Source organism: Oncorhynchus keta, chromosome 10 (assembly GCF_023373465.1).
Source record: "Oncorhynchus keta strain PuntledgeMale-10-30-2019 chromosome 10, Oket_V2, whole genome shotgun sequence".
NCBI lineage: Eukaryota > Metazoa > Chordata > Actinopteri > Salmoniformes > Salmonidae > Oncorhynchus > Oncorhynchus keta.
In genome coordinates this window covers 47,807,588-47,819,599 of record NC_068430.1, presented here as the reverse complement: position 1 = coordinate 47,819,599, position 12,012 = coordinate 47,807,588, and the positions used below count along the sequence as shown (strand labels likewise).

At 44.5% G+C, this 12,012-nt stretch overlaps 1 protein-coding gene across 2 annotated transcripts in view; it reads right to left on the bottom strand.

Annotated features, from left to right (window-relative positions):
- The window catches only part of mmp24 (matrix metallopeptidase 24), a 69,594-nt gene that overhangs the window by 38,228 nt on the left and 19,354 nt on the right, over positions 1-12,012 (bottom strand). For both annotated transcript variants that reach the window (XM_035778441.2, XM_035778442.2), the window contains exons 2-4: positions 10,550-10,698; positions 8,483-8,599; positions 640-944 (exon numbers count right to left, since the gene is read on the bottom strand). In XM_035778441.2, coding sequence (XP_035634334.1) covers positions 640-944; positions 8,483-8,599; positions 10,550-10,698 — 571 coding nt within the window. The remainder of the gene's footprint in view (positions 1-639; positions 945-8,482; positions 8,600-10,549; positions 10,699-12,012) is intronic.

Genomic DNA, 12,012 nt, shown 5'->3' with positions numbered 1-12,012 from the left:
TTGGATGTACGCTGTTTTTCACGCTCAACAGTTTCCCGTTTTGCATCAAGTGTGTGTGTGTATGTACCAGTCAAAATTTTGGACACATACTGCCAAGTTCTCTAAAACGATGATGGAGGCAGCTTATGGTAGATAAATTGACATTAAATTCTCTGGCAACAGCTCTGGTGGACATTCCTGTAGTAATTGCACTCTCTCTTAAAACATGAGACATCTACAGCATTGTGTTGTGTGACAAAACTGTAAATTCTAGAGTGGACTTTAAGTGCCCCCAGCACAAGATGCACCTGTGTAATCATCATGCTGTTTAATCAGCTTCTTCATATACCACATCTGTAAGGTGGATGGATAATCTTGCAAAGGAGAAATGCTTACTAACAGGGATGTAAATGAATTTATGCACAACATTTGAGAGAAGCTTTTCTGGGATCTCTTATTTTAGCTCATGAAACACGGGACCAACACTTTACATGTTGCATTTATATTTTTGTTCAGTGTATATAGAATCAGGAGCACTTTGAAAAAAAAGTTACGGTGGTATAAACCAGTATGTAAAACCCATTATACATTTAATAATCCATTCAAATACAAGGGTTCAACATTACACATGAACAAGCCAAAGTAGTGAGTATTACTTACCATCATGATTAGCGTTGCCTAGTGTCCAGGGCTCGTCCGAATCAAAGTGAGTGTCCCCACCGATCCCAGGGCCCGGGAAGTAGGCGTGGGCCAGGAACCCCCCCTCTCCGTCAAATGGAGAGCTATCACCATGGAATCCAGAGGCGAAAAAGATCATGATGTCGGCCTCCTTCCCCTCGTTCTTGATCTCGGAGTAGGCCACCTCCTGGAAAGTCAGTGGGGTCACCGTCTGCCACACGTCAAAGGCCTGCCGTATGGCTCTCTGCGTGTCTTTCTCCCCCACTTTAGGGGTAAAGTTGTGTATGCTACAGTAAGGAAGAATGGGAAAAGGGGAAGCATGGTAATAAAGGAGTACAGAGGAGTACAAAGTACTGTATGCAGTATGGTATTAAGAAAGAAAGAAAGAAGAAAGAAGACTAAGTGCACTCAAAAACATTATGGGTTAAAAACAACTCAAATTGGGTTATTTGGTAAACCAGCGCTGGGTAAAAATTGGACAGAACACTAGCTGGGTTATTTTGACACAGCCAGTTGGGTTGTGTGAATAATCCAACTTGTTGGGTTTACTCAAACGTGGTTCATTTAACCATCAGTTGGGTTTTTATTAACTTTCATGCTGGATTGACCCAGCAGCTGAGAAGGCTGTAATTGCAGAATGCAGTTAATTCTGAGTTCTGCAGAATTTATTTAATGATACAAATCATTAAAATCCAGACAGAAAATATTTACACAAGAAGCAATCTAATATCACACAGTCAAACTCTCAGTCATTTAGTAAGTTCACCATTCTGCGATTCTCACTGTTAATAAACATCGCAAGGCGTTTCAACACAACGGCTCTTTATGTCATAATTTGATCTGATCAGTCAATGCCACTTTTTAGGTAGCGTCCCACCTGGCCAACATCCAGTGAAATTGCAGAGCGCCAAATTGAAAATACAGAAATACTCATAATAAACATTCATAAAATACATTGGTTTAAAGATGAACTTCTTGTTAATCCAGCCGCTGTATCAGATTTCAAAAAGGCTTTACGGCGAAAGGGGAGCCTTGAGGGGAGCCACCACTGGACAACACGAGGAGTTACTGCAATGTCTTATGGAGGAACTCCATACCCTGGCAGAACTCCATTGTGGAAGCTGGTCTGAGTCTGCTGGGTCGGTCATGACCAGTTCGTACTATCACGTTTTAGGGAAGACCCAGATGCAGACAGTGTCGAAGTAACAAAAGTTTATTCCTAGAAAAGGGGGCAGGCAAAACGACAGGGCAGGGCAGGCAGAGGTCGATAATCCATTGTGGTGAGGCAAGGTACAGGATGGCAGGCAGGCTCAGGGTCAGGGCAGGCAGAATGGCCAAAACCGGGAAAACTAGAAAACAGGAACCATAGACAAGACAGGAGCAAGGGGACAAATGCTGGTAGGCAAGGAAGAAACAAAACGAAGGAGCAAGGAGAAAAACGCTTGTAGGCTTGACGAACGAAATTAACTGGAAACAGACAAACAGAGAACACAGGTATAAATACACAGGGGATAATGAGGGGAGATGAGAGACACCTGGTGGGGAGTGGAGACAAGTACATAGACTGGTGAAACAGATCAGGGTCTGACAGGGATGCTGAACCACATCAGGGACTGCACCGTGGCTGAGTCACACAGAGTACAGGAGGACAGTTCGTGGGACATATCTGTTGTCGAACTAAAAGCCGTCATTTCGATTTTGTATATCTGTGGTGCACAAGAGTTTGGCATTGGAGAGCTTCTGGTCGGCTGACTATGGCTATGCATTCTTCAAATGACCATGTCCCGGAATCGATTCAGGGAGATCATGAGATTCCTGCATTTTGACAAGAGAGAAAATCGAAGCAGATGTCTCCAAGAAGACAAATTTGCCCTGGTTTCCGAGGTGTGAGTGAAACTTGTTCAGAACAGCATCACCTGCTACAAGCACGGTACTGACATCACTGTGGATGAGCAACTGTTCCCCACAAAAGCACGCTGTCGCTTTACTCAATACATGGTGAACAAACCAGAAACGTTTGGTATAAAGTTTTGGCTGGCTGCAGATGTGAAGAGCACGTACATTTTGAACGGCATACCTGAGAAAGCATGAGACGCGGAGACCCGGTCAAAGATGGTGCTGAAGATGGTTGATCCTTACCTGGGGAAGGGAAGAAACATCACTACGGACAACTTCTTCACCTCACTTGACCTCGCCAAAGCACTGCTCTCCAAACAAAAACTGCCCGGTGGGCACAGTAAACAAGGCAAGACAGGAGCTGCCCCCCTCTGCTAAAGAGCAGATGGAGCTGTTCAGCACACAGGTGCTGAAATGTGAGAATGCCACACTGACCATTTTACTAGGGTAAACAATGAAAGAACGTCTGCCTCATCAGCACGATGCACCCAACGGTTGCCAAAAGGAGAAGCAGGAGACGGTTGCCCACTACAATGCAATGAAGATATATATTTTGTTCTTGCTGTGTTTACATTGATTCTTTGTATTTACACTGGCACTGTTTTGTGTAGCCTATAGAATTTGCAAGTAAGAATTTGATTGTAGCAAATGGTGTACTGTATTGTTTTCCAGTATACCACTAATAAACTTGTATTTCATTTGAAGGTGAGCGTGGATGTGCTGGACCAAATGACGTGCAAGTACAGGGTCCAAGGCAGTACTCGAAGATGGCCAGTGGCAGTGTCCTACAACATCTTTGAACTGGCTGGCATAAACGGCTGCAGCATCAGTAGGATACGCGGCCAGAGCAGAAGCGGAGGCAGTTATAAGTGTGCAGGCACCGCAAACAGAACAAAACTTGTAAACACTTGCCAGAAAGTAGAGTGTGGAAAATGCAGACGAATGCGGTGATTACTTGTGTTAACTGTGAGTAGGTTATAGAGACTAAACAGTATGAGCCAGGGCACAAAGTTTGTCCAATAAATATATATTGTTTTACATTTAACCAAGTTAAATTCTTATTTACAATGACGGCCTAGCAGGGGGCAGTGGGTTAACTGCCTTGTTCAGGAACAACAGATTTTTACCTTGTAAAGCTCAGGGATTTGATCCAGCAACTTTTTGGTTACTGGATCATCTGGATCAATCAATAGATTGTCTGACTCATTACAATTGACATTTGGTTTCCTAAGGTTTCTTATGACATATTTTAACATTACAAATGCATTAATTAATGAATTGTAAAATGTGCCATGGATAAAATGTGTGTAGAATGTACATGTAACAACAAAAGAAAAAGCAGAAAAACAAAGTATAATGTTGTCCTCTGAAAACAAAGAGTAACAACAGTGAAATAACAGTGGAGACGCTGGATGAATGGCAATGAGCCTGGCCTTCTTACTATCCCTCACTCTGATGCTGGGTGACAGTCCTCAAAGATCAAATCAGATTCACTCGCCCAGACAGACTAAATATAGAGCGCAGCCAGTCAAGAAAACACATTTAAAGGTGCAGTACAAATATCTTTCCCCTCTCTCCTGTTCTACATTTACATTTACATTTAAGTCATTTAGCAGACGCTCTTATCCAGAGCGACTTACAAATTGGTGCATTCACCTTATGACATCCAGTGGAACAGTCACTTTACAATAGTGCATCTAAATCTTAAAAGGGGGGTGAGAAGGATTACTTATCCTATCCTAGGTATTCCTTAAAGAGGTGGGGTTTCAGGTGTCTCCGGAAGGTGGTGATTGACTCCGCTGTCCTGGCGTCGTGAGGGAGTTTGTTCCACCATTGGGGGGCCAGAGCAGCGAACAGTTTTGACTGGGCTGAGCGGGAACTGTACTTCCTCAGTGGTAGGGAGGCGAGCAGGCCAGAGGTGGATGAACGCAGTGCCCTTGTTTGGGTGTAGGGCCTGATCAGAGCCTGGAGGTACTGAGGTGCCGTTCCCCTCACAGCTCCGTAGGCAAGCACCATGGTCTTGTAGCGGATGCGAGCTTCAACTGGAAGCCAGTGGAGGGAGCGGAGGAGCGGGGTGACGTGGGAGAACTTGGGAAGGTTGAACACCAGACGGGCTGCGGCGTTCTGGATGAGTTGTAGGGGTTTAATGGCAGAGGCAGGGAGCCCAGCCAACAGCGAGTTGCAGTAATCCAGACGGGAGATGACAAGTGCCTGGATTAGGACCTGCGCCGCTTCCTGTGTGAGGCAGGGTCGTACTCTGCGGATGTTGTAGAGCATGAATCTACAGGAACGGGCCACCGCCTTGATGTTAGTTGAGAACGACAGGGTGTTGTCCAGGATCACGCCAAGGTTCTTAGCGCTCTGGGAGGAGGACACAATGGAGTTGTCAACCGTGATGGCGAGATCATGGAACGGGCAGTCCCCGGGAGGAAGAGCAGCTCCGTCTTGCCGAGGTTCAGCTTGAGGTGGTGATCGGTCATCCACACTGATATGTCTGCCAGACATGCAGAGATGCGATTCGCCACCTGGTCATCAGAAGGGGGAAAGGAGAAGATTAATTGTGTGTCGTCTGCATAGCAATGATAGGAGAGACCATGTGAGGTTATGACAGAGCCAAGTGACTTGGTGTATAGCGAGAATAGGAGAGGGCCTAGAACAGAGCCCTGGGGGACACCAGTGGTGAGAGCGCGTGGTGAGGAGACAGATTCTCGCCACGCCACCTGGTAGGAGCGACCTGTCAGGTAGGACGCAATCCAAGCGTGGGCCGCGCCGGAGATGCCCAACTCGGAGAGGGTGGAGAGGAGGATCTGATGGTTCACATTATCGAAGGCAGCCGATAGGTCTAGAAGGATGAGAGCAGAGGAGAGAGAGTTAGCTTTAGCGGTGCGGAGCGCCTCCGTGATACAGAGAAGAGCAGTCTCAGTTGAATGACTAGTCTTGAAACCTGACTGATTTGGATCAAGAAGGTCATTCTGAGAGAGATAGCGGGAGAGCTGGCCGAGGACGGCACGTTCAAGAGTTTTGGAGAGAAAAGAAAGAAGGGATACTGGTCTGTAGTTGTTGACATCGGAGGGATCGAGTGTAGGTTTTTTCAGAAGGGGTGCAACTCTCGCTCTCTTGAAGACGGAAGGGACGTAGCCAGCGGTCAGGGATGAGTTGATGAGCGAGGTGAGGTAAGGGAGAAGGTCTCCGGAAATGGTCTGGAGAAGAGAGGAGGGGATAGGGTCAAGCGGGCAGGTTGTTGGGCGGCCGGCCGTCACAAGACGCGAGATTTCATCTTAATCTGCTTCTACTTCACAAGACAATATTTGTTTATGTCCCTGTCTTGAGGAAGAATTTCAGCAAGTGTTGCCGGATTGCATAAATTGAACTGAAAATATAGCACAAAAAAAATGTGTAGGCCGGAATGTTGATATGGAAAAACAACAGAAGATAGATTAATAAATAGATGAGTAGAAATGTACAGTAATGGTGGGTCCGCTAAATGGGATGTCTGGGTGTCTCAGCGGCAGCATCTTCCTTATGGAGCAGATATGTTTAATATTCTTGACAGATTTAATCAGAAACACAGGAGCAGGTCCTGACTAGGATGAAAAATAAGGTAGCATATGCTTATAGTAAAATATACATGTATTCCATAAACAAACCATAAACTTGTCAAGACAGGAGGCCAGCAAACCCAGATCTCAGTCTATCATACACAGCCATCTTGGAGCCCATCACTGAGGGACAACAAATGGATCACGGGCATGAAAGCTACCTTTGGTCCAAAAACTACAATATATATATATATATATACACACACAAAAGGATATGGACACCACCTCAAATTAGTGGATTCTGTCACACCCTGATCTGTTTCACCTGTCTTTGTGCTTGTCTCCTCCCCCCTCCAGGTGTTGCCTATCTTCCACATTATCCCCAGTGTACTTATACCTGTGTACTCTGTTTGTCTGTTGCCAGTTTGTGTTGTTTTGTCAAGCCTACCAGCGGTTTCCCCGTGCTCCTGTCTTTCTCTAGTTCCTGTTTTCTAGCTTTCCCGGTTTTGACCATCCTGCCTGCCATGACCCGACCCTTCCTGCCGTTCTGTACCTTTCGGACTCTGCTCTGGCCTACTGACATCTGCCTGCCCTTGACCTGCCGTTTGCCTGCCCCCCTGTTTCTGTAATAAATTTAACTTACTTCGAAACTGTCTGCATTTGAGTCTTCTCCTGAGCCTTGATATATTCAGGCATTTTAGCCACACCCGTTGCTGACAAGTGTATAAAATTGAGCATACAGCCATGCAATCTCCATAGACAAACATTGGCAGTACTGGATAGCTCTGTGACTTTCAATGTGGCACTGTCAAGGGATGAGGATGTCAGTTTGTCATATTCCTGGCCTGCTAGAGCTTCCTGTAAGTGCCGTTATTGTGAAGTGGAAACGTCTAGGAGCAACATCGGATCAGCCGCAAAGTGGTAGGCCACACAAGCTCACAGAACAGGTGCTGAAGCGCGTGGCGTGTAAAAATGGCCAGTCCTTGGTTGCAACACTCATTAACATCAGCAAGCTCTGGAGCAGCAGAAAAGCGTTCTCTGGAGTGATGAATCACGCTTCAATATCTGGAAGTCCGACGGATTAATCTGGGTTTGGTGGATGCCAGGAGAATGCTACCTGCCCCAATGCATCGTGTCAAGTGTAAAGTTTGGTGGAGGAGGAATAATGGTCTGTGGCTGTTTTTCATGATTCGGGCTATTCCCCTTAGTTCTAGTCAATGGAAATCTTAACGCTATAGCATACAATGACATTCTGCACTTCCAACTTTATGGCAACAGTTTGTGCAAGGTCTGTTCCTGCTTCAGCATAACAATGCCCCTATGCACAAAGCGAGGTCTATAAAAAAATGGTTTGTTGAGATCGGTGTGGAACAACTTAACTGGCCTGCAGAGAGCCCTGACCTTTACCCCATTGAATACCTTTGGGATGAATTGGAATGTCGACTGTGATCCAGGCCTAATCGCCCAACATCAGTCACCGACCTCACTAATGCTCTTGTGGCTGAATGGAAGCAAGTCCCCACAACAATGTTCCAATATCTAGTGTAAAGCATTCCCAGAAGAGTGTAGGCTGCTATAGCAGCAAATGGTGCACCAACTCCACATTAACGCCCATGATTTTGGAATGAGATTTTCGACGAGTGTCCACATACTTTTGCTCATTTAGTGTATGTTGACTATGAGGTGACAACGATGTAGGCTTTGTGTAGCTGTTAGCAGTCATGATAGTATATATATATATACTGAACAAAAATACAAATGCAACATGAAAAGTGTTGGTTCCATGTTTCATGAGCTGAAATAAAAGATCCCGAAATGTTCCATATGCACAAAAAGCATATTTCTCTCAAATGTTGTGCACAAATTTGTTTACATCCCTGTTAATGAGCATTTCTCCTTTATCAAGATAATCCATCCACCTGACAGGTGTGGCATATCAAGAAGCTGAATAAATAGCATTTTCATTACACAGGTGCATCTTGTGCTGGGGACAATAAAAGGCCACTCTGAAATGTTCAGTTTTGTCACACAACAAAATGCAACAGATGTCTTAAGTTTTGAAGGAGCGTTGTTGCTTGTTGCATTTATATTTTCGTTCACTATAAAAATAATTCCATATTAGTAGCACATTGTTGAGGTCAGAACTGCAATTTACAAATACTCCACATGTGTAGTATCTCCTTAAAGTAATACCACGGAAACACAGCTGTTCTTAGAGTGAATCACCTCTCAGGGGGAGTTAAACCCTTAATTTGATTTGTCAAGAAAACAACAGAGCAGCACAGACAAAAGAAGAACCATGGGAAAGGTTTGAACACGATCCACCCAAGCCTTTTCAAAGCCATACACACTGAAATGTCCCAAAGCAAAGAGAGAAAAATGAACTGTACCTGTAAGAGATCTTTCTGTCTCTCCATTTCTGTCCCGTCAGGGCGTAGCGTTTATTCCGCCTCCGCCGGCTGATGTGGGGGTGGTCAGGTACGCCACATCGAGGTTTCCTCATCCACCTTTAGAGAATGGGACACAACCCCAAATACATAATTACACACCTAAAGTATAACGTGCCTTCGGAAAGTATTTTCCACATTTTGTTAAGTTACAGCCTTATTCTAAATTGATTAAATATTTGTTTTCCCTCAGCAACCTACACACAATACCCCATAATGACAAAACAAAAACAGGTTTTTAAAAATGTTGGCAAATGTATTACATATAAAAAATAAAAAAAATTTACATAAGTATTCAGACCCTTTGCTATCAGACTCGAAATTGAGCTCCGGTGCATCCTATTTCCATTGATGCTCCTTGAAATGTTTCAGCAACTTGATTGGAGTCCACCTGTGGTAAATTCAATTGATTGGACATGATTTGGAAAAGCACACACCTGTCTATATAAGGTCCCACAGTTGACAGTGCATGTCAGAGCAAAAACCAACCGAAGAGGTTGAAGGAATTGTCTGTAGAGCTCCGAGACAGTGTTGAGGCACAGATCTGGGGAAGGGTTACAAAAAATGTCTGCAGCATTGAAGTTCCCCCAAGAACACAATGGCCTCCATCATTCTTAAATGGAACCACCAAGACTCTTCCTAGAGCTGGCCGCCAGGTCAAACTGAGCAATCAGGGGAGAAGGGCATTGGTCAGGGAGGTCACCAAGAACCCGATGGTCACTCTGACAGAGCTCTAGGTGCCTCTGTGGAGATGGGAGAACCTTCTAGAAGGACAACCATCTCTGCAGCACTCCACCAATCAGGCCTTTATGGTAGAGTAGCCAGACGGAAGCCACTCCTCAGTAAAAGGCTCATGACAGCCTGCTTTGAAATTGCCAAAAGGCACCCAAAGGACTCTCAGACCATGAGAAACAAGATTCTCTGGTCTGATGAAACCAAGATTGAACTCTTTGTCCTAAATGCCAAGCATCACATCTGGAGGAAATCTGGCACCATCCCTATGGTGAAGCGTGGTGGTAGATGCATCATGCTGTGGGGATGTTTTTCAGCGGCAGGGACTGGTAATATAATAATAATAATATATGCCATTTAGCTGACGCTTTTATCCAAAGCGACTTACAGTCATGTGTGCATACATTCTACGTATGGGTGGTCCCGGGAATCGAACCCACTACCCTGGCGTTACAAGCGCCATGCTCTACCAACTGAGCCACAGAAGGACCACAGATTAGTCAGGATCGAGGCAACAATGAACAGTGCAATGTACAGAGAGTTCCTTGATGAAATCCTGCTCTCAGGACCACAGACTGGAGTGAAGGTTTATCTTCCAACAGGACAACGTCCCTAAGCACACAGCCAAGACGACGCAGGAGTGGATTTGGGATAAGTCTCTGAATGTTGTTGAGTGGCCCAGCCAGAGCCCGGTCTTGAACCCAATCTAACATCTCTGAAGAGACGCTCCCCATCCAACCTGACAGAGCTTGAAAGGATCTACAGAGAAGAATGGGAGGAACTCCCCAAATATAGGTGTGCCAAGCTTGTAGTGTCATACCCAAGAAGACTCGAGGCTGTAATCGCTGCCAAAGGTGCTTCCAGAAAGTACTGAGTAAAGGGTCTGAATACTCTTGTAAATGTAATATTTAAGTTCTTTATTTTTAATACATTTGCCAAAATTTAACAACCAGTTTTTGCTTTGTCATTATGAGGTATTGTGTGTAGATTAATGAGGAAAAATACAATTGAATCCATTTTAGAATAAGGCTGTAACGTAACAAAATAACCGTTTATTTAAATGTATTGATCCAACCGTGAAATTGATTTATCACCATGGTCCTGTACTGATTATGGCCAAAATACAGACAGCATGGCAAGTCAGTAAGTATTTCAAAAAGTGTAGTAGGACAATGCATAATAGTGAAATCAAACAAAATGTCTCATTTGTATAGGAGGATCTGATTTTTATGTAAATTACCCCTTTAAAGCTAATGAGAAAGTGACCACGACACTCACTCTATGGTGGTCTGATCCAGGATTCCAGTCACTGGGATGCCATAGAATCGCTGCATGGCAGCGACTGCCGATTGCATGGCTTTCTCTGACCGCAGGTCCGACGTCCGGATGTCGTGGGGGAGCAGGTAGCCATAGTTCTTCAGCCATGTCTGTGGAGGAGAAAGAACACGAGAGACAGGTGACTGCGTAACCTTCCACAAAATCACTGCACGGCGGTTGGAGAGAGCAGATGCGGAAGCAGGGTCCCCTTTAACTGCGTGCCACAGTATAAAAGGCCCTTTAAAAGGCCCTCCTCAATTGAGCTCATTTTGGTCATGACTATTTTAACAGAGGGTGGTTTCACAGGCTGTCTGTGCTTTCTGTAGGGGATCCAGCACCAATAATAACACTACAAGGTAGCTGATATATAGAAGTTAACACAAGGGAGTCAAGCCTTAGAGGCTTAACATTAACTAGGCTTAGCACCCCTATGATTTGTAATGCATTTGTTTTGTACACTGAATTTAGTTTGTTATCCAATTGTTTTGTTTTCATCCAGCTCCATTCATTTAAACGGGGTCCCCTTTTGACCTTTGCACCCCTGACAGCGATCAATCGTTGGTAAATATTCGGTCAAGTGAGAAGAAAGGTGCTGGGTGTCTAGATTTTGAGGGTGTTTTTCTTTTTTAAGACATTTTATTAGTGATTTATACACAATCATATCTGTTTACTGAAAATTATAAAACTGAAGGTATGGTCTGGTAACATACAAGATCAATTACATCATCAACAATGAGAAACCTTAATAGGATTTCATTTGAATTGGTATGTAATTGCACTGAGGAACAAAACCTTGCTTTCATCTTGGGTCTCATTTAGCCAGTCCAGAGCAAATGTACTACAACCTCCCTCTGATAATGGAGTCTCAAAGCCTCCGAATACTCTGTGTGTAAGTGTGTGCGTGTGTTTGTGTGTGCGTGCTGCGTGCGTGCCTGTGTATATGTGCATGTAGAACACTTTCAACTGAAGCTCAGGGGAAATGACTCAAATTAAATAATTCACCAGTACCATTATACAACAATTACTACAGCATCATTAAAGCTCAACACACAGGCAATGTCAGTAGCATGAAGCCACCACAAACCAAGACAATGGGTTCCTTATCCCCCATACCAGGAAAAACAGACAGTAAGTAATTTGGACAGGCTTCAGTGGGCTTATTGTTTCTGAGGTATTGGAAAAGGGCCAGTAACAACACAAAGAAGGTAAAGACGATTCTCTCCAACAAGGTGGTCGTTTTTGGGCTGTCTGGTCCCTGACCCAGTGGAAAAGGCTGTGACTCTTTGCCGTCCTCTTGTCTAATTACGTTCATAGCAGATCCTCTCTCCTCCACATTTCTACTCAGCTTCATTCAGACTACAAAAAAATACCAATCATTTCAGGTCCAGTATCATTGTTGAGCCGCCGGGTGTGAAAAAATTCAT